General features: G+C 36.8%; 2 protein-coding genes across 2 annotated transcripts in view; one reads left to right on the forward strand and one right to left on the reverse strand.

The window, feature by feature from the left end:
* The first annotated feature begins 294 nt into the window (after positions 1-294).
* Positions 295-6,386, forward strand: spg7 (SPG7 matrix AAA peptidase subunit, paraplegin). The gene is made up of 17 exons (XM_065261705.2): positions 295-743; positions 1,030-1,123; positions 1,260-1,343; positions 1,519-1,760; positions 1,842-1,981; positions 2,156-2,258; positions 2,345-2,470; positions 2,538-2,700; positions 2,775-2,948; positions 3,021-3,145; positions 3,230-3,332; positions 3,549-3,659; positions 3,748-3,863; positions 3,939-4,095; positions 4,172-4,335; positions 4,424-4,501; positions 5,826-6,386. Exons 1-17 carry the CDS (start codon positions 597-599, stop codon positions 6,036-6,038), a joined length of 2,340 nt encoding a protein of 779 aa, XP_065117777.1. The 5' UTR covers positions 295-596; the 3' UTR covers positions 6,039-6,386.
* Positions 6,387-8,625: 2,239 nt separating this feature from the next.
* Positions 8,626-22,711, reverse strand: part of cdh15 (cadherin 15, type 1, M-cadherin (myotubule)) — a 29,644-nt gene continuing 15,558 nt past the window's right edge. Inside the window, exons 2-14 of the mRNA XM_065261704.2 lie at positions 19,492-19,656; positions 18,834-18,989; positions 18,528-18,672; positions 18,051-18,232; positions 17,803-17,931; positions 17,538-17,723; positions 13,116-13,354; positions 12,767-12,909; positions 12,439-12,672; positions 11,994-12,233; positions 11,754-11,899; positions 9,314-9,508; positions 8,626-9,234 (exon numbers count right to left, since the gene is read on the reverse strand). Of these exons, the coding sequence (XP_065117776.1) occupies positions 9,034-9,234; positions 9,314-9,508; positions 11,754-11,899; positions 11,994-12,233; positions 12,439-12,672; positions 12,767-12,909; positions 13,116-13,354; positions 17,538-17,723; positions 17,803-17,931; positions 18,051-18,232; positions 18,528-18,672; positions 18,834-18,989; positions 19,492-19,656 (2,361 nt within the window). The 3' untranslated portion in view covers positions 8,626-9,033. The remainder of the gene's footprint in view (positions 9,235-9,313; positions 9,509-11,753; positions 11,900-11,993; positions 12,234-12,438; positions 12,673-12,766; positions 12,910-13,115; positions 13,355-17,537; positions 17,724-17,802; positions 17,932-18,050; positions 18,233-18,527; positions 18,673-18,833; positions 18,990-19,491; positions 19,657-22,711) is intronic.

Below are 22,711 nucleotides of genomic sequence, written 5' to 3' on the forward strand. Positions count from 1 at the left end.
AAAACATAACATTTATTTACATATTCTCTCACGTTGTAGCGACTACGGCAAATCAGCTGTTCTCCCGTAGTAGACCGTTACAGTAGAACGTCGCAAAGTAGCAGTTAAATTCGCGCATGCGCAAACCAACGTCAGAATGCCGTTGCCGTTCCACCAGAGGCTGTTGCTTAAAGTCCCTATTGAGAAACGGCTACGGACAGCCTTCCAGATCCTCATACCGCGTCTCGTCGCGCTGCACTACATTTCCCGTCGGCCCGTTCGTCTTTTCCTGTCTCACATGATTGGCTGATTCTAAAAGTTGAAAGTTCACCAGAAACGTTTCTCAAGCCTGGACAGTAAACACTTCACGTCTTCGGTAGTCAAAGCTGCTTAAAAATTATATATATATTACATTATTTAAAATAGGCGGAAGGTGAATTATTTCCTCAACATATTTAAAATCTCTCGAGCGGAAGACGAGCTTGTTATTTCATAGCATATATCTTGAGCTGTGTTGGCAATGACAGCTATGTAATAGCAACTTTTCAAAGAGGTCACATAAAGACTGGCGATTATTCTAGCATAGTATGCACGTGATTAAAACGACGCGATAAATTATGGCAGCGCTGCTTTTGCATCATGCTAGCAAATGTTACAGTAAACGCGTTTGGTCGCTGTCGTCTCGTTTCCACTGCATTCAAAGCAAGAAGATCGAGATCAACGTGACTCCAAACAGAAGAGGTCTAAAATCAGGACACATTCAGGTGTGCTACCAACTTTACATTAATATGTGCTCATCATGTATTAAGTTTAGACAAATGAGTTTTGCTTATGGTTGACTGATGATGTCATTTTGTTATAGTATGACGTCAACTGTAGGGCAGTTTATATACCAATTAGGGTTTGCAGTAGGTATGCAGATGTTTGTCTATTTTAAGATTATATAGATGAGTAAAATAAGTGTTCATGTGTTTATGCAACCTGACCAATATATCATCTCTTGACTATACATGACCTCAGTGTAACTCAGCTGATTAAATTGTTTGACAGGACGGTGCACCTCTGATCCCAAGGCTGGTTGGACTTAATTTCAAATGTGGACAAACTTTCGTCACACAGCCTGCGAGGTTGTGGAAACTTTTAGGTAAGTGGTTTAGCAGTGTTTGGTCATTTATATTTTAAAATGAAGCTTAAAAATGTCACATGTCAATGCTAGTTCAAATGTAGGTCGTGTCATCCTTGCACACAGTGTACTACAAATGTGTTTTCACATCTGTCAGGTGCGATACAGTATTTCAGCACATCCAACAGAAGACATGAAAAGAACGAAGGAGGAAAAGGCAAACCCCCTGAGGAAGACGAAGGTATTTTGTGTATTCTTATGACACGAAGCAGACTGATCTTATATCAACTTGAAACACATTTTTTTATGATAAAGATGGGAAAATTATACTGGCTAATTGGAAATAAATAAAAAAGTAGACATAAAAGGATTTTATTATTATTTGTTTATGTTCATATAAGCTATATTTTTTTCAGAAGAGAAGAAGAGACGTGAACAGGAGGATCAGATGTACAGGGAGAGACTGCGCACGCTGTTTATAATAGCGGTCATCATGAGCTTGCTTAACTCTATCAACACCAGTGGTGGGAACATATCCTGGAATGATTTCGTGAATGAAATGCTGGCCAAAGGCGAGGTGTCGCGAGTACAGGTGGTGCCAGAAAGTGACATTGTTGAGATCTACTTGCACCCAGGAGCGGTCATCTTTGGCAGACCAGTACGTCATCTCATTTAGAAGTACTGTTAAGCCGTATTTAGTCAAATTTGTATGGCACTCATATTTTATTGTCCTCTGTAGAGACTTGCCCTGATGTACCGAATGCAGGTGGCCAATATTGACAAATTTGAGGAGAAGCTTCGAGCAGCAGAAGAAGAACTGAATATAGATACCAAAGACAGAATACCAGTCACCTATAAGCGCACAGGCTTCTTTGGAAAGTGAGTTTTTTTACTTATTTAAACAAATTCATAAGTACCATACATATATGTTAACACCAATGCATATTTTAGCAATAGTATTATTGGTGAATTTGTTTTTTAAATGTGATTATATTGACTTTTGTTAAAAAGATACAATATACTAGGTTATTATGTAATTTATTTATATACCAGTGCCTTGTATGCGCTTGGCATGGCTGCCATTGGTGTCGCAATCCTATGGTACATCTTTCGACTGGCGGGAATGGGCGGCAGAGATGGCGGCTTTAGTGCATTCGTAAGTGGAGAAACCTTTGAGATTTCCACTACAGTAGTTTCCTTATATTTGTTTTCTGATGCCAATCTATCTGCCTGTTTCATCAGAATCAATTGAAAATGGCTAAATTCACTATCGTCGATGGAAAGTCTGGAAAAGGAGTGAGCTTCAAAGATGTGGCCGGAATGCACGAGGCCAAGATGGAAGTCAAGGAGTTTGTTGACTATTTGAAGGTATGGGTACTTTAAAAGCAGTCTGATTACTGCAATTGTAGCTATTTAATTTATTTTCTTTTTAAAGAATCCAGACCGATACCTTCATCTCGGGGCCAAGGTACCCAAAGGCTCTCTGCTCCTGGGGCCACCCGGCTGTGGAAAGACTTTGCTGGCCAAAGCGGTGGCAACCGAGGCTCAGGTGCCATTTCTTGCTATGGCAGGTTCAGAGTTTGTTGAGGTGATCGGAGGTAAATATGATTTTATTATTTTGATTACATCATGAATATTCGCGTTGTACCCTGATATGCATTTGCCCACTCAGGTCTTGGTGCCGCAAGGGTGAGAAGTCTTTTTAAAGAAGCCCGTGCCCGAGCGCCGTGCATCGTCTACATCGATGAGATCGATGCCGTGGGAAAGAAACGGTCCACTAACATGTCTGGCTTCTCCAACACGGAGGAAGAGCAGACCCTTAACCAGTTACTAGTAGAGATGGATGGTGAGAATCTTAACTAGTCTTGATAAAAACATGAACTGCAGACTTGAGATCTCATTTCTTTCCGTTTTCCAGGAATGGGCACCACAGATCACGTGATTGTCCTGGCTTCCACCAACCGAGCGGATATTTTGGACAATGCACTTATGAGACCAGGCAGACTTGATAGACACATATTTATAGACCTGCCAACTCTTCAGGTACTGTAGGTGAATAAATAAATAGATGGGGTTTAGGGTACACATCAGTCATGGCAATAGTAACACACGATGATTGTCTTGTAGGAAAGAAAAGAAATCTACGAGCAACATCTGAAGATCTTGAAGCTTACTCAACCAGCGGACTTCTACTCTTTGAGACTGGCTGAGTTGACACCAGGCTTCAGTGGTGAATGATGATTTTGAAGTTTTGATTTTGCATATCGCTGCCATGATGTTGCATTAAATAAGACAGGGGTTGCATGGTATACAGGTTAAAAAAAACTTTAAAATGATCCAAGCCAACACTTATCAAATTTCTGTACCTGATAATGACAATGCAATTGCATTTAGGTTGTTGATGCATTTAATGAATGTTTACAAGTCTGCATTGTTCATATAACAGGGGCTGATATTGCAAACATCTGTAATGAAGCTGCCCTGCATGCAGCCAGAGAGGGATACAAATCAATCGACACCTTTAACTTTGAATATGCAGTGGAGAGAGTCCTCGCTGGTATGCTTCATCAAATACAGCCATTTCAGTCTGAAACAAATGTAATGACTTCTAAACGTTGTGTATGATGTGTTTGTGTGATGTGTAGGGAGTGTAAAGAAGAGTAAAATTTTGTCTAAAGAGGAGCAGAGAGTGGTGGCTTTCCACGAGTCCGGTCATGTTATAGTAGGGTGGTTACTGGAACACACCGAAGCTGTTTTGAAGGTAAGCAGACCTAAACCAAAGTGATCAACTTGTGAAGTTGTGCAGGAATCTAAATCTTCAAACTTTTGCATCCAGGTCTCAATAGCTCCCAGGACGAACGCCGCTCTGGGCTTTGCTCAGATTCTGCCGAAAGATCAATATCTGTTTACCAAAGAGCAGCTTTTTGAGAGGATGTGCATGGCTTTGGGCGGACGAGCCTCAGAGGCCATCACTTTTAATAAGGTCACCACAGGTAGGACGGCTGGACATTAACATCCTAAATCCATAGACTGCTCATAATAACACTTGATCCCCGACGCTTCTCTTAGGTGCACAGGATGACCTGCGAAAAGTGACACGCGTCGCCTACTCAATGGTGAAGCAGTATGGCATGATAGCAAGTGTGGGTCACGTGTCCTTCCCTGAGTCTGAGGAGAAGGGAGGTATTGGACGTCGACCTTTCAGCCAAGGCCTCCAACAGCAGATGGACCACGTAAGTTTTAAAATGTCTATCATGTGTGTAAAATGTTGTGTGTTATCTGCTTTGTAATCACTTGATTTTCTCGTTCTCTCTCTGTCAGGAAGCAAAGATCTTAATAGCGCAGGCCTATAGGCAAACTGAGAAATTACTCTTGGATAACAGAGACAAGCTGATTTTGGTAGGTGCCATCCATCACCCAATCCTGTCAGTATGATCAATATAATCACATCATATAAGAGTAATAATCTGAAGCTCAAGCAGTTATTACATAATTTTCATAATCGCTTTTTTTTACTAAAGGAGTGGTCACACAATATTTATGCATGTGAAATTTTTCCGCCTAACGGGATATGATGCATCATTTTGAATGAATAATAAGGTCAAGATGTCATCTAGTCCAGATTTTCACAACAATTCGAACTAGGGCTGCTCGATTATAGTCACATAGGGATGCATAACGATTAATCGCGATTAATCTATAGCAGAATAAAAGTTTTTGTTTACAATATATATTTGTGTGAACTGTGTATAATAATTATGTATACATGAATATGCACACATGTGTGTATAATTTTAAGAAAAAATATATATTTATATATTAAGTTTTTATATATAATATAAATTATACATAAATATACAAATGTATATACACGTGTAAACATGCATGTGTGTGCATTTATCTATACAAAGTTATTATACACCGTTCACACACACATATATGATATTAACAAAAACCTTTATTCAACTATAGATTAATCGCGATAAATCGTTATGCATGCATTTATTTAACCCTTTTTATTAAGTAAGTGTTGCAATAGTGTACACATGTCAAAGCAGTGGTGCCTTCGAAGTGCCTTACAAACACATAAGTCCAGCAGCACGCAATTTATATTTTAAATCGCACAATAATTGCTTAAAGGGGCAGTGTGTAAATTTTAGCGGCATCCAGTGGTGAGGTTGTGAATTACAACCAACGGCTCAGTCCACTGCTCACCCCTCGCTTTTGAAAAGCATTGAGAAGCTACGGTAGCCGCCACCGGAAAAACATGTAATTGACGAAGACAACTTAGTAAAAAAAAGTTTGTCCGTTAAAGGCTTCTGTAGAAACATGGCGGCACAAAATGGCGACTTCCACATAAGGGTATCCTCTGTGTATGTAGATAAAAACGTCTCATTCTAAGATAATAAAAACATAATGGTTCATTATAAAAAGGTCTTTATACACCCCTGATAATATTGTTTTGTATATTATTTTGCATTTCTGTCAAAATATCCTTCTAAAAATTACACACTGCACCTTTAACCTCGATTAATTGCACAGCCCTACTTCGAACCATACAGCAATAGTTTGTGCTTATCTGAATTTGTATTATTGCAAACATGCAACTGTTCAGCAAAGAGTTCATTTTCTATACGAAAATCAAAAAATTTGATACGGTTGATACGTTAGCATTTTTTTTGTTCTCCTATATTGTACCATTTATGTTTTTTGTGTACTTTAGCTGGCTAATACCCTGCTGGAGAGGGAGGTGGTGAACTATGACGATATTGAAGCTTTGCTCGGACCTCCTCCATTTGGACCCAAGAAGATGATCGCTCCTCAAAGCTGGGTGGAGGCTGAAAGAGATAAGCAAGACACTGGTGAAGATGAGAGACCCCAGAGACCCATGCGTAAGGAGAAAGACGATGAGGATGTCAACCTGAACCCAGTCTGAGGCTTGCAAACACAGTCCCAGTCTTTGATGGTCACACTTGAAAGATCAAAATGAGGGAATATGCTTAAGGTTTGATTTGTAGTTGGCTTTGATTTAAAATAGTAACATATGTACATAGTTTATTTTCCACGCTGTTCATTTTGCCAAATGTGTCCAGGACATAGAAACAAAAAAATGTTTGGCAGCGAGATATAGTTGGTATTTCTGTCTTTTTTGTGCACTTAAACAAGATATTATTATCCAGACTGCTGACTAGGCTGAAATTTTGGTATTGTTAAATCAGGTGTACATTAGAGAAATGTCCATGTCAGTGAACATGAAATAATAAATTATTACATTTGTGATGAATGTTCAAATGTGTTTATTAAGTCCCTCCGGCCTACATGGCTTTACATGTGTTCTCTTCAGAAGGTCACAAGACAATTATATTATGTTTTAACTGCGGATTTGTGATGGCACTGATATATGTTAAGATATGTCAATACAAGTTAGGCAGCTCAAACAAGCAATTTAGTCTGGGACTAGGATAAACCCTGTCCAGAAAACTATCCCTTAAAGTTTAAAAATGTGATAAAAGATGATTGGACTTTACCAGAACAGTCACTGCAAATTTGTTGTGTCCGTTTCACTTTGTATGTTTACTTTGAGCACAGAATGTAATGAACAGGACAGTCATCATCATTTCATTGTTTTATTTTCAACTATAAAGACAACAGCATTTCACAAACATTAAGAAATAAATAAAAACTTTATGTAGTTCAATATTTAGAAACACTAAAAACCAACAAAAAGGAATTATGAAAGAAAATTGTTCCTGTTTTAGTCAGGGGAAAAGCAAAAATATTTACAAATTAAGGCACCATTCACTGGCAAACTTTGTTTCTGTGTATGAAAATGATAAAGGCTCATGAAATATCTGAGATTTTTTATAGTAAAATTGAAAGCAAGCTAAAATTAAATACAATATATTACAGTAAACCAATCCTGTATAAAAAGAACCATAAGAACATCTGATATTAAAATATCTCAAGTTTAAATGGTCATCAGTAATTTAACATTTCAAATTAATAGTTCACCAAAAAATAAAAATTCTGTTTCAACGTCCAATCCCTAAATGATGAGCTGAGCTTACATAGAGTGCCGCATGGATGACAGATTTTTGTTGGCCAACCCAGAAGTTAGCGGGACACTGGTTCCCTCACCAAAAATCCCATTCGTTTTTAAAAATATGTTTCCTGATAAGGAAATACTATGTGGATGAATCGTTGTTGGGAATTGTATACAGGTTGTGTTTTGTTTTTGAGATCTTCATGTGTGATGACATTTACAGTAAACCCATACAGCAAAAGAATACATTTCTCTGGCCAAAAATATATTTTAAATATATACTAAATACATTATATAGAAAGTAGAGCTATATTTTAGAATTTGAAAATATATTTAGTTTTAACCTTTATATATTAACAACAACAATATTTCAAATTGTATTTCAGGGGGAACAAATTTTACAACCCATACGGTAAAAGAGGTATTTTTGTTTAAAATTTTGTATTATAAGTATATTTTTGCAGTTGAAAATATATTTAATTTTAACCTTTTCAAACCTGATATGTTTACAGGTTTGTAACATACAAAGATTATCTTTCGATGCAATGTGAATATAAATGCTTTAAAATATATTTATTTTTAAAATATAATATTTCAAAATGTACAAAAATTGCCAAAAAATATATTGTAGAATACATTTTTGTAAATATATTTCAAAATATATTTCAGCACATATACAGTGGCAAGAAAAATCTGAACCTTTTGGAATTTCATAGTTTTCTGAATAAATTTGTAATAAAATGTCTTTTTTTAGCCGTGTCTTTTTAGACACATTATGTTTGTCAATACCCTTGACTTAGATGAAGATCAGATCACATTTTATGACAAATTTATTCAGAAACTATGAATTCCAAAAGGTCCACATACTTTTTCTTGCCACATTTTGTTTTTGTATATTTTGAAATATATTTAAAATTATATTTGAAAATACATATTTTTTGCTGTATGAAAAGTCCCCGACAAAGTCTGTAGTCCAATGTAGCAACTTGTAAGCAAGGTTTAAAGATATGTTAAAGCTTTAGTAGAGATATTTCCTTGTGTGTTTTATGTCGTAGGATAAAATGTGAAAATATCTTTGGCTTATGTTAACCCCATGACCTTATTTAAGGCATTTAGCCTAAACCCCACTCATAAAACCCATTGACTTTGGGACGATGGAACCGGAAGTGCTAAAATGCTAACTCACCAACAGGTTTTTCCTACAAAAATCATCCCTGCGGCACACTATTGTGTGTTTTTCTGGGAAAGTCCTTCCCTATGCCATCAATCTTAAATCTTATATATATGTGTGTATACAAATAAGACCACACCATGTCAGGTTTGATCTCAATATAAAGCTTTTCCACACACAAAGTTGTTGGACTTTAAAATATCTGTATGGTGTAATTTTTCAGAAGCGCCAAACCTATTGGGTGTTCCATGGGAAAATTAATGATGACAGAATTTTCATTTTTTTGGCCCAACTAATAATCATTTTATAAAAAAACATTTCCTAATCGTCAATACAGCATTTTCTTAGTTTTAAACCCATTTACATGCTCAGCAAGCTAAACTAACCATGACACATGTTTTAGGAACAAGGCGTCTGTCTTTCGCCACGTAAGCGATATGGACTTCCACACAGTTCCTCTCTCCAGTTGGTGCTGCTCAATATGAAAAACACACGGCCCACAGCAAGCACCTGTCACATCAACATGTTAAAATAACTTGCTGATCCATAAAGAAAAGGAAAGAGTGTTTTGTTTCTCTTATGACCTTTAACAAAAACACCATACGCCACCAGCAACTTCTCACATAGATGAAAGGAAATTTAGCAACATCAAGGTTTGGAGAGCCTGGGTCCACAAGAAGATCTGAAATGTGTCGAACGTGTGAATCGTGCCGACCTTTACCGTGGGTCATACATGTTAGCCAGTTTTTTAAAGCGTGGTCCCCAGTCATTGAGATAGTCGTAGTCCTGATCTTCATCCGAACCTGTGGAGGCGATGGAGCTCAGGCTACCTGCTACAGACCCATCACCTTCATAGTCATAGATCAGAGCCGTGTCATACGGCGGGACGTTGGGGTCGGCGTCTGCAGCATCAAGACCCTGTTGAGATAAAGTTACGGTCAAAATGATCCAAATAAAGATTTTCCTGAAAAAGTGAATATTAAGAGATCTCACGTACAACATTAATGAAATCTTCAATGTCCGTCGGCTCTCCAGCGCGTTTGCGAGGATATGTAGGAGAAGGGAGATTATGTGGAGCATCTTTCCTTAGGGGCTGTTTTCCTCTCGGCAGGCTGCGGTTCTGAGGGAAATATGTGGCTGGTGCAGGAATCACGTCACTCGGGTTCCTCAGAAAATCAATGTTGAATGCATTCTAGTGGACAGAAACACCTTCAGGTCAAAATTCAAAACTTTTACTGTACTTAACAGTCATTGTTCCTCATAGGAACACCTCGGTTTACTTAAATTCTAATCTAAACATGACAAAATATATATAATTGGAAATGTCTTTGCATTAACATTTTATGTAATATTCTCGCATAAATCCATGAATTTGCGTTTTATGCTCCTTACACACCAAGGGCCCTATTTTAATGATCTGAAACGCAAGTGCGAAGCGCAATGCGCAAGTGACTTTGTGGGCGGATCTTGGGCGCTGTTGCTATTTTCCCGGCGGGAGAAATAACTCTTGCGCCGGGCGCAAATCAATAAGGGGTTGGTCTGAAGTAGGTTCATTATTCATAGGTGTGGTTTGGGCGTAACGTCAATTAAACCAATCAGATCGCTATCCAACATTCCCTTTAAACGCAAGGGTGCAAGTTCCATGGCGGGTTGCTATTATTATGACGGATTTACCAGGCGCACGCCAGGAGCGGTTCACAGCCGAGGAGACCGACGTTCTTGTAAGAGCAGTCAAAGACAGAGAAGTTGTTTTGTATGGGGATGGGAGAAACCCGCCCAAATCAGCGTCGGTTAATCAGGCGTGAGAGGAAATAGTCACAGTCTCATCAGCTGGCATCCCCATCGTTGCCCCAAGCGCTACAATTATGTCAGGAGACGGGGGAATCCCAAGCTTGCCAGCATAAATCGGGCACGCCGTGTAACGGGAGGTTGATCTGCCTCTACACAGATCTGCGTCCACCCTCACCACTGAAAGGGTTTGGGGGCTTTGAAATCGGACCCAAGAAACGCAAGCAAGATCCAACCCCAAAGTACACTTACAAATCAAGTTCATATACATTAAGGTTTCTTATGAAAACATTTTAATTATTATTTACATAAAATAAATGTAATACAGCCACACAACAAACTTATGAAAATATTTTAATCGTTATTTGCATGAGAATTTTTTAACGCAGCCACACAATAAATAAAAACTATCACCACAATGCTCACCACTATGATTCCCCTTATCTCATGTGTTAATATTTTTTATTGTAACAATTTATGATTTGCAAAAATAACTGTTGCATCTGTGTAGATTAGATAAGCAAAGTGTGTGCGCGTTGTGCACGCTATACATTATGGTCAAGCATGCGCCCTTAAAATAGCATAATGAACAATGCGCAACGCGCCACTGACTTTAGACTAGTTTTTTTTTGGTCACTGGCGCAATTGTTTTTTGAAACTGCAAAATAGCATCAGGTATGGTTTGCGCCGGAACACGCCTCCTTTTTTGCGCTGAACCGCCCAGGGAGCGCAAGTTCATTCCCTAGTTTGCCGACGTGCGTCTGTGGAGGGAAAACCCCGCTGTGCGCCGGTGCAAAATACGAATGATACATGCGTCACTGACAAAGTCAATTGCGCTGGGTGCAAGATAGGGCCCCAAATGTGAAGCATTGCATTCTTCGCTCTAGATTAATCCTGGCATTGAACTTCATGTCGTACAAATTTTTCACTTGAGTTGAATATTTTCAACCTGTGCGAAGATGTATCTTTGTATAGGCAAAACCTGTTGACAAGTTATTTATTTTGTTAAATGTCACTGACCCCATAGAAATACATATTAATTATTATATATTATAATACTAATATTCTATTATAAATTTTCAAATATCTTGACAAACTACATATTATTGGAAAGATCTAAGAAAGCAGTGTTTATATTTAAATGTTTTTTTACTTTTTGCATTAATAGCAATGCAGTGACAGTAATTTATCAATTTGTGACAGGAGTATGCAGCAAACCATTGACACCTAGTGGCCATTGTTGGTAAATCTACTAAAAGTGTCACAAAAGCCTCAGTTTTTGTGATTTTATCCTGGAATTTGGATCACATCTAGTTCAGATTATTTTTGTAGCATATTTGGTGTAAAACATTTTATTTTTATAGATTTTTTATATAAAATATAAACTTCAAATAAACTTAAAATGCTAAAACTATTTTTTATTTTATATTTTCAACTCCAGGCATTTTAGGGAAAACCCTTAAAAGAGACCAAGATTAGACAAAAAATGCCAGAGTTTTACTGATTTAAAGGTGAACATCACCTTTTCACCCCCATACTCAATGTCACCCCTCCCTTTTAAATTGTTAACTAGTACATGGCATGGGGTGAAGATTTAGGAAATAAAATAAAAACTATCAATGCACTGTATGAAAATGAGTGATTGTCACCTCGTCCTCCTCTCCACCTCCCTGCTCATCGTAATGAAAGACGTTGTCTCTGATGTCCTCTTCAGATGTCCCGATCAGCAGTCCTCCTCCTTTCTTCATGTTAGGTCTCATGCAGCCTCTCACAGTCACAGCGAGGACAATCAGCACTACCCACACAATACAATGACATTAAAGCTGTGTATACTTCAGTGAGATACTGGCTGTGTGTTTCCTTCACATATGAATTTAGTGTTTACTTACACAATAAAAGAACCATGCTGCCCACAATAATCATGAGGGCAATAAAGCTTAGGCCCATTCTGGATCCAAACATGGCTGCCGACAAACTCTTGCAGTCTCCGAAACTATCACAGGAACAGACGGTGACATTGACCAAAGCAGATGAGGAAAGTGACGGAGAGCCCGAGTCTGACACGACAACAGGAATAGAAAATTCTCCGCTCTCGATGTCTACAAGTGGCTGGAGAACGGCGTGAGTCTCTGGAAATGTGCAAATGATTAAAATTTTAAAGGTGCCAAAGAATGCATTAAAATAATTGGTTAAATATGTGAAATAACAATTTTAAGTAATTTCAGAAAAGTAGCATAACCCTTTTGGGTACCTGTTGTTTCCAGCAGGTATACAATTAAAATAGCTATAAATGCATGTGGACATGCACATTTATATGTATATCTTATATGTTACCATTTAGAGTTATTATGGTCCAGTTGGCGGCCAGATTTTGGTCATCTATTTTAAATGTAAAGGGGTCAGATTGAGGAGCCATGTCCTGATCGATAGCACTGAGCAGCAGACCCAGTTTATCTCTGTCCTGATCACTGCATACGGTCCCACTCAATGGAATCAGTATGGGTGGATAATCATTGGTTTCCCACAGAGTGACTTCCAATGTGGCTGTCGCAGAAACTCCATCAGCATCTGTGACGAAATCATTATTATATTCAAACTCATCAGACATCAATAATCTGCTGTTCCAGCTGTACTGTAGGTTTCTCAGATCTGAGGTTCTCACCCTGATCTATGACCTTTACGACGGCAGAGTACATGTTGTTCTTGACATGTGGAGAGCGGATATTGAAGTTTCTACTGGTTGAGATCTGTCCAGTCGCGTGGTTGATATAAAGCCAATTCTCAGGATCCTGAATGATTTCATACCTAAGAGAAAATACACAATCCAGAGTAGGTCTCACATAAATAGTGTTATATGAATGCAGAAGCATTTTTTTAACAACAAATTACATTTTAGTTCTGAGTACAAGGTGTTTTAACACCATTCTTATCAAACAACACTTTTTTCATGGTTTAAGGCAGTGGTTGTCAAAGTGAATGTTTGAATGAATGTTTCTAAAAGCCGGACTCACCGTAGCTTGGCGTTATCTGGATCATGTGCAACATCTGAGACCAGTATGGTACCAGGATCGACGGATTCAGGCACAGTCACTTTAATAGGGTTTCTATAGAAGATCGGGGGTTCGTTTTCATTCAGCACACTGACTGTGACTGTGGCACTTTGGACTCTTTCATATGGAGCTTTAAGAGTCACTGCATTTTCAGCTGTGACAGTGAGCTGGTGCTCCGCCTGTGACTCAAAATCCAGTGGCTGAAAGACAATGCAAAGGCTTTATTGCAACACTGAAAGCTCCTGTCTTTAGAGTGGATCACTTGTCCTTGGTTTTAAAATCACAATATGCATCCTTATAACCTTAGTATGCACAATATGTATCCTTTAAACTTGCATATTGTGCATTTATATGTTGCATATTGTGCATTTAAATGTTGCATATTGTGCATTTAAATGTTGCATATTGTGCCTTTAAATGTTGCATATTGTGCCTTTAAATGTTGCATATTGTGCCTTTAAATGTTGCATATTGTGCCTTTAAATGTTGCATATTGTGCCTTTAAATGTTGCATATTGTGCCTTTAAATGTTGCATATTGTGCCTTTAAATGTTGCATATTGTGCCTTTAAATGGTGCATATTGTGCCTTTAAATCTTGCATATTGTGCCTTTAAATCTTACATATTGTGCCTGTAAATCGTGCATATTGTGTCTTTAAATCTTGCATATTGTGCCTATAAATCTTGCATATTGTGTCTTTAAATCTTGCATATTGTGCCTTTAAATCTTACATATTGTGCCTTTAAATTGTGCATATTGTGCATTTAAATGATGCATACTTTGCCTTTAAATCTCGCATATTGTGCCTTTAAATCTTGCATATTGTGCATTTAAATGATGCATACTGTGCCTTTAAATCGCACATATTGTGCCTTTAAATGTTACATACCGTGCCTTTAAATCATACATATTGTGCCTATAAATCTCGCATATTGTGCCTTTAAGTCTTGCATATTGTGCATTTAAATCTTACATATTATTCCTTTAAATCTTGCACATTTTACCTTTAAATCTTGCACATTGTACCTTTAAATCTTGCATATTGTGCCTTTAAATGTTGCATATTGTGCCTATAAATCTTGCATATTGTGCCTATAAATCTTGCATATTGTGCCTTTAAATCTTGCATATTGTTCCTTTAAATCTTACATATTGTGCCTTTAAATTGTGCATATTGTGCATTTAAATGATGCATACTGTGCCTTTAAATCGCACATATTGTGCCTTTAAATGTTACATATCGTGCCTTTAAATCATACATATTGTGCCTATAAATCTTGCATATTGTGCCTTTAAATCTTGCATATTGTGCATTTAATTCTTACATATTGTTCCTTTAAATCTTGCATATTGTGCCTTTAAATCTTGCATATTGTTCCTTTAAATCTTACATATTGTGCCTTTAAATTGTGCATATTGTGCATTTAAATGATGCATACTGTGCCTTTAAATCGCACATATTGTGCCTTTAAATGTTACATATCGTGCCTTTAAATCATACATATTGTGCCTATAAATCTTGCATATTGTGCCTTTAAATCTTGCATATTGTGCATTTAATTCTTACATATTGTTCCTTTAAATCTTGCACATTGTACCTTTAAATCTTGCACATTGTACCTTTAAATCTTGCATATTGTGCCTTTAAATGTTGCATATTGTGCCTATAAATCTTGCATATTGTGCCTATAAATCTTGCATATTGTGCCTTTAAATCTTGCATATTGTGCCTTTAAATCTTACATATTGTGCCTTTAAATTGTGCATATTGTGCATTTAAATGATGCATACTGTGCCTTTAAATCTCGCATATTGTGCCTTTAAATCTTGCATATTGTGCATTTAAATGATGCATACTGTGCCTTTAAATCGCACATATTGTGCCTTTAAATGTTACATATCGTGCCTTTAAATCATACATATTGTGCCTATAAATCGCGCATATTGTGCCTTTAAATCTTGCATATTGTGCATTTAAATCTTACATATTGTTCCTTTAAATCTTGCACATTTTACCTTTAAATCTTGCACATTGTACCTTTAAATCTTGCATATTGTGCCTTTAAATGTTGCATATTGTGCCTATAAATCTTGCATATTGTGCCTATAAATCTTGCATATTGTGCCTTTAAATCTTGCATATTGTGCCTTTAAATCTTACATATTGTGCCTTTAAATTGTGCATATTGTGCATTTAAATGATGCATACTGTGCCTTTAAATCTCGCATATTGTGCCTTTAAATCTTGCATATTGTGCATTTAAATGATGCAAACTGTGCCTTTAAATTGCGCATATTGTGCCTTTAAATGTTACATATCGTGCCTTTAAATCATACATATTGTGCCTATAAATCTTGCATATTGTGCCTTTAAATCTTGCATATTGTGCATTTAAATCTTACATATTGTTCCTCTAAATCTTGCACATTGTACCTTTAAATCTTGCACATTGTACCTTTAAATCTTGCATATTGTGCCTTTAAATGTTGCATATTGTGCCTATAAATCTTGCATATTGTGCCTATAAATCTTGCATATTGTGCCTATAAATCTTGCATATTGTGCCTTTAAATCTTGCATATTGTTCCTTTAAATCTTACATATTGTGCCTTTAAATTGTGCATATTGTGCATTTAAATGATGCATACTGTGCCTTTAAATCGCACATATTGTGCCTTTAAATGGTACATATCGTGCCTTTAAATCATACATATTGTGCCTATAAATCTTGCATATTGTGCCTTTAAATCTTGCATATTGTGCATTTAATTCTTACATATTGTTCCTTTAAATCTTGCACATTGTACCTTTAAATCTTGCACATTGTACCTTTAAATCTTGCATATTGTGCCTATAAATCTTGCATATTGTGCCTATAAATCTTGCATATTGTGCCTTTAAATCTTGCATATTGTGCCTTTAAATCTTACATATTGTGCCTTTAAATTGTGCATATTGTGCATTTAAATGATGCATACTGTGCCTTTAAATCTCGCATATTGTGCCTTTAAATCTTGCATATTGTGCATTTAAATGATGCATACTGTGCCTTTAAATCGCACATATTGTGCCTTTAAATGGTACATATCGTGCCTTTAAATCATACATATTGTGCCTATAAATCTCGCATATTGTGCCTTTAAATCTTGCATATTGTGCATTTAAATCTTACATATTGTTCCTTTAAATCTTGCACATTTTACCTTTAAATCTTGCACATTGTACCTTTAAATCTTGCATATTGTGCCTTTAAATGTTGCATATTGTGCCTATAAATCTTGCATATTGTGCCTATAAATCTTGCATATTGTGCCTTTAAATCTTGCATATTGTGCCTTTAAATCTTACATATTGTGCCTTTAAATTGTGCATATTGTGCATTTAAATGATGCATACTGTGCCTTTAAATCGCACATATTGTGCCTTTAAATGGTACATATCGTGCCTTTAAATCATACATATTGTGCCTATAAATCTTGCATATTGTGCCTTTAAATCTTGCATATTGTGCATTTAATTCTTACATATTGTTCCTTTAAATCTTGCACATTGTACCTTTAAATCTTGCACATTGTACCTTTAAATCTTGCATATTGTGCCTATAAATCTTGCATATTGTGCCTATAAATCTTGCATATTGTGCCTTTAAATCTTGCATATTGTTCCTTTAAATCTTACATACTGTGCCTTTAAATTGTGCATATTGTGCATTTAAATGATGCATACTGTGCCTTTAAATCTCGCATATTGTGCCTTTAAATCTTGCATATTGTGCATTTAAATGATGCATACTGTGCCTTTAAATCGCACATATTGTGCCTTTAAATGGTACATATCGTGCCTTTAAATCATACATATTGTGCCTATAAATCTCGCATATTGTGCCTTTAAATCTTGCATATTGTGCATTTAAATCTTACATATTGTTCCTTTAAATCTTGCACATTTTACCTTTAAATCTTGCACATTGTACCTTTAAATCTTGCATATTGTGCCTTTAAATGTTGCATATTGTGCCTATAAATCTTGCATATTGTGCCTATAAATCTTGCATATTGTGCCTTTAAATCTTGCATATTGTGCCTTTAAATCTTACATATTGTGCCTTTAAATTGTGCATATTGTGCATTTAAATGATGCATACTGTGCCTTTAAAATCTCGCATATTGTGCCTTTAAATCTTGCATATTGTGCATTTAAATGATGCATACTGTGCCTTTAAATGTTACATATCGTGCCTTTAAATCATACATATTGTGCCTATAAATCTGGCATATTGTGCCTTTAAATCTAACATATTGTGCATTTAAATCTTACATATTGTTCTTTTAAATCTTGCATATTGCGCATTTAAATGTTTCAAATTGTGCAGTAACCTCACCTTAACCACAGAAATGATGCCCTGGTTGGTCACCGGGTCTGTACGCACACTGAAGTGTCCTACTGGATCTCCGCTTGTGATTTTGTATTTGATCATCCAGTTTAGTCCACCTCTCTGATCATTATCTGTCGCGTTGATTCTACCCACCTCCGCAATGTGCTTGTTCTCCATCGCATACATTTTATACTGCAGTCACAAAATTGTAAGATGAATTCAAAGAACATCAACGCACATGTTTTTTCAATCGGTCTCGGCCGCTACATACCACGCTAGGCTGGAATTTTGGAGCGTGGTTGTTAATGTCAGAGATGTTAATGATGGCACGGCCCTTGGAGGAAAGACCTATTCCAGACATGTCAGCCACCTGCAGAGTCAACTTAAAAGACTGCACCACCTGAAAACACAGCACACACATCACTTGAGTTCAGAGGGGTCACATCGCGGCACCTTATTGTTCGTCTCGGTTCTGACTGTCAGCATTTTTAGCCTATGCTTTATAAAGAAATAACCCACATCTCGGTCCAGTCCCACGTCGCGTATGGAGATGACTCCAGTTTTGTTGTTGATGCCGAACATGGTCTTGTTGATGCTGTGAGGTGGGACGGTCTCCTGACCAATGATAGAGTAACTCAGAGCTGCGTTATCTGTCATAGGATCATCACCATCTACTGCTGTCACCTGCATCACTGAAGTACCTGTGTGCAGAAGCATGGTGATGTCACTTCCTGTCGTGCATGTTTAAACAAGGAAAGTTCACCGAACAATCTGCTCACCCACCAAAAGATAAGCCGTGCACATTAATAAAAATTACCCAGAAGGCTGTTTTTCATCTGTAGTCCCTGGAGCATTTAAGCAAAGTGACTTAAAATGAAAACTTAATTTTAGCTTAGTTCCTCCTGATTTATAAAACAAAAGTTCATACTTCAATCAAGTCCTACAAGCAATGAAATTCCTTTACGAGCGGATGATTTCCATATTGTCATATCTTACCTGGAACAGAGAATTCTGGGATTGTGCCGAAAAACTCCTTTTGTGTAAATTCAGGCCTGTTGTCATTCTGATCCAGAACATAAATCTCAATGGTGGTCGGACTCTCCAATCTCTCTCCGCTCGGGGAAAGTGCAAAAGCTTTGAGCTGAGGACATTTTATATGCATGTTATTCACATTCATCAAAGATTCATGAAGGGTTATTAAACTGTTGAGCTAAATACGTACAAAAGCTTATACGTACAAAAAGCATGTGTCCAAATGATTTTTGCGCGTTTGTATATGATGAAAACAAAACTCATGTTTACCTTGAAGCTCCTGTGTTTCTCCCTGTCCAGTGGCCTTTTACTTTTAATCCATCCTGTTTTCTCATCGATTTCAAAGAGGCCTTTAGGGTCCTGGTCAACCCCGGGACCCTCCAGCATGTATATCACCTCGCCCGTGAAAATTTTATCAGATTTAATCTGTAAGAGTCAAGGTTGAACGTGTTAAAGGCACATGATTTACAGCCTGATCCTTTCGTGCTTTAACAGATATTTAACACATGTGTGTTTTAACACACACATACATGCAGTGCTGTGTTTTGCACTTTACTGCCTTAATTTGTGCAAACAGGTGATATTTTTATTTCAAAGCTTTGTGACTGTGATCCTTTTAATGCGAGAAAACACACATTTAATACAACAAATAAATATATATTATATAGGCTTAAAATAATGATTGACAGGATCTCCTCCTGAAGTTATGTTTAAAACTTCATTCTCGCTCTTCATTTATGTTATTTATTTGCTATTTAATTTTTTTTCTTCAGTTTTTTTTAAAGTCTGGGTTAGATGCTCCACATGTTCAATAAAGTTAATATGACAACAAAAAATGACCCAAAATCGTTAATTGCCGTATGTCTTTGTCCATGGTTTTTACTGAAACAATTCTGTACAATCGTTTTCCAGAGAGGTTTTGGTATACCTGGACCAGATCTTCAGGAACCTGCCTGCTGTTTTCTAAGACTCGGATAGGTGGTATAATCCAGTCTCTCTTCACTCGGACCTGTGCTCCTGCACTTCTGTGTTGCCATGGATACAGCACTGATGGGTTTAGATCGTTCTGCTTTACCTGCTTGATACTGCTCACCTGAAATAAAAAAACACAGGGATGAGTGATTTAACTTTAGATGTTGTGCAGTAACACACTTACAATCTATACGAACATTGAAACTCTGTTTCTATTTCAATTTTCTTGAAATTAGGCAAACCAAGCATTTATTTTTAACCCACAGGTAAAAAGAGACAAATCCAGCTTTTAAGTTAAAATAACCCAATTTTTTTATATTTGACCCAACAATGGGTTAAAACAACCCAGCATTTTGGTTTAAAACAAATCAGCTTAGTTAAAATCACAACCCAACGGTTTGGGTTAGTCCCTTTTTGACCCAACGCAATGTTGAAAATATCCCAGCATTTTTTAGAGTGTTATTTTTAACAAATCTTCAGAAATGTTGCAAATAAAACAATGTTATTTTTAAGGTAAACTCATTAATTGTGTTGAAACAACCCAGCATAGGTTTATTTAAAGGTGCCACAGTATGTAAAACTGCATTTAACTAGGCATAGGTGAATAATAAGAGCTCTGTACATGGTAATGACATATCGTGAGCCTCAAACATGTTTGTTTCCTAGTTTATTTTTAAACCTTGTGCACACAAAAGACAGAAAACAGTCCAATCTCAACATAACACCAACTGTGATGTCACAGTCAAGATGTACGCCCCCAACATTAAATTACACATTATATTAAGTACAATATTGTTACAAAGTTGTGACTGCTGAGTTAGCGCTACATGCTAATTAATGCTATATTGCTAACATTTAGGCTTAAGTTCTATTATTGAATTTACAGTTACGTTTTGCAGGTCCATACTGAAAAACAAATACACTGTAAAAACGTTTCTGCATAATTTTTGCACTTAACCAATGCATTCTTTGGCACCTTTTATAATCCAACATGTGTTCTGTCCAATATTTACCCAACATTGGGTTAAAAATATCCCAGCAGAATTTAGAGTGTGTACACATAAATGTATACAATTAATAAGTTAAAACCTGTCAAATAAAAATAATGCATTTATCTTAAAAATAACATTGTTTTATTTACAACAATTCTGAAGATTTGTTCAATCAGATGCAAAACTGTATTAAATAGATAGGCTACCCAAAAATAAAAATGTTGTCATAATTTACTCAGCAAACTGATCAGAAGCCACATTGACATCCATGGTAGAAAAAAATTATACTATGGAAGGTAAAGGGGCCTCTGATCGGTTTGGGTACAAACATTCCTTTAAATATCTTCCTTTGTGTTCATCGGGGAAAAAAATTATACAGGTTTGTAACAACATGAGAGTAATTGATGAGAGAATTTTCTTTTTTGGGTGAACTATCCATTTTATATGTGTTGAATAATAATATAAATTACAGTTATTTTCTTCTTTTAACTTGCCATCCACTACAAGCCTCCAGGAGCTTTATCCACGAATACACTAAAATCATGTGAATGTGGTTGGTTGATTGTTTTTCCAGATTTTCTATTAGTGTTTGTCATTGTGTTGTTGGGCTGCAGTGCTGACCTTCAGATCAAAGCTCTGTAGAGATGAAAAACTTCACACCATCCCTAATGTGGAATGAGCTTTAAATGGACGGTGGGCGAAGTCAACCAATCCCACATTTCTCTCTCTCTCTCTCTCTCTCTCTCTCTCACAAACACATTTTTAAAATCTCCCTTTCTTCTACAGAAACAACTGAACATTTATATATTTGAGGTATGATCTCATTGCTTTGATATATTAACTTTAAATGACCACACAAACACACGCAGCTGTTTAGTAGAGAACTGAGCTCCGTTTTCCCCACCCTTGTGAAACTCACACTCCTTTATGTCTCATTCTGCATCTGACTGAGGTCAAAGGTCAACTTCTAAACAGGCTTTAGTGACAATAATCCACACACAGTGACAACATTCTCACACACATCGACACGCTGTGTGTCAACTTCAAACACTTGAGAAAATCACCCAAAGTGAGAAACACCAAGTGTGAACTCTGAAACACATAAGAATTATGTAACTGCAATGTTTTGTTTCTTTTTTTAGATTGTAATATCATGCAAATGGTTTTAAGTAATAAACTGAGTCTAAAATTAACTTTTTGCCACACCTGTACTGCCTACCAGCCTTAGATATTTCTCACTAGCAATTCAGCTTTATTTTGCATTATTTTATCATTTCTTATTTTATTGATATTCTCCAGTGCAAAGATACCGCCTATAAGAGTCTAGTACTATTTCAATGCAATATATTTTTTTTGCTCAAACTATTTTAAACCACTTTAAATGTATTGGTCTTTACTGCATTTGCACTCAGTATTGTCTTTGTCTCAGACTAAGAACGTTTTCATACGAATTTATGCGAATTGGCCACCTTGTAAAATTTGTACAAATTCCTGCATGTGAGTCTGAGTGGGCAATATCACAAGAGAGCTGTATGAGCACAATTGCAAATATTTTGGTTTTGGTTCAGGTACACTTTGGTCTTTGTCTTTCCTTGGTTTAAGTAGACTCTGGTCTTGGTTTAGCTACACTCTGGTCTTGTCTTAGCTTTGGAACACTCTGGTCTTGGTCTGGGTTTAGGTACAGTCTGGTCTTGGTATAGTTAGACTCTGGTCTTTGTTCATCTACACTCTGATCTGGGTTTAGGGACACTCTGGTCTTGATCTGGGTTTAGGTAAACTCTGGTCTTGGTATAGTTAGACTCTGGTCTTTGTTCATCTACACTCTGATCTGGGTTTAGGGACACTCTGGTCTTGGTCTGGGTTTAGGTACAGTCTGGTCTTGGTATAGTTAGACTCTGGTCTTGGTTTAGCTACACTCTGATCTGGGTTTAGGGACACTCTGGTCTTGATCTGGGTTTAGGTAAACTCTGGTCTTGGTATTGTAAGACTCTGGTCTTTGTTCATCTACACTCTGATCTTGGTTTAGGGACACTCTGGTCTTGGTTTAGGTACACACTTTGGTTTTGGTGGATTTAGACTCTGGTCTTGGTTTAGCTACACTCTGATCTGGGTTTAGGGACACTCTGGTCTTGATCTGGGTTTAGGTAAACTCTGGTCTTGGTATAGTTAGACTCTGGTCTTTGT

This window comes from Paramisgurnus dabryanus, chromosome 2 (genome assembly GCF_030506205.2).
Source record: "Paramisgurnus dabryanus chromosome 2, PD_genome_1.1, whole genome shotgun sequence".
In the NCBI taxonomy this organism is placed as follows: domain Eukaryota; kingdom Metazoa; phylum Chordata; class Actinopteri; order Cypriniformes; family Cobitidae; genus Paramisgurnus; species Paramisgurnus dabryanus.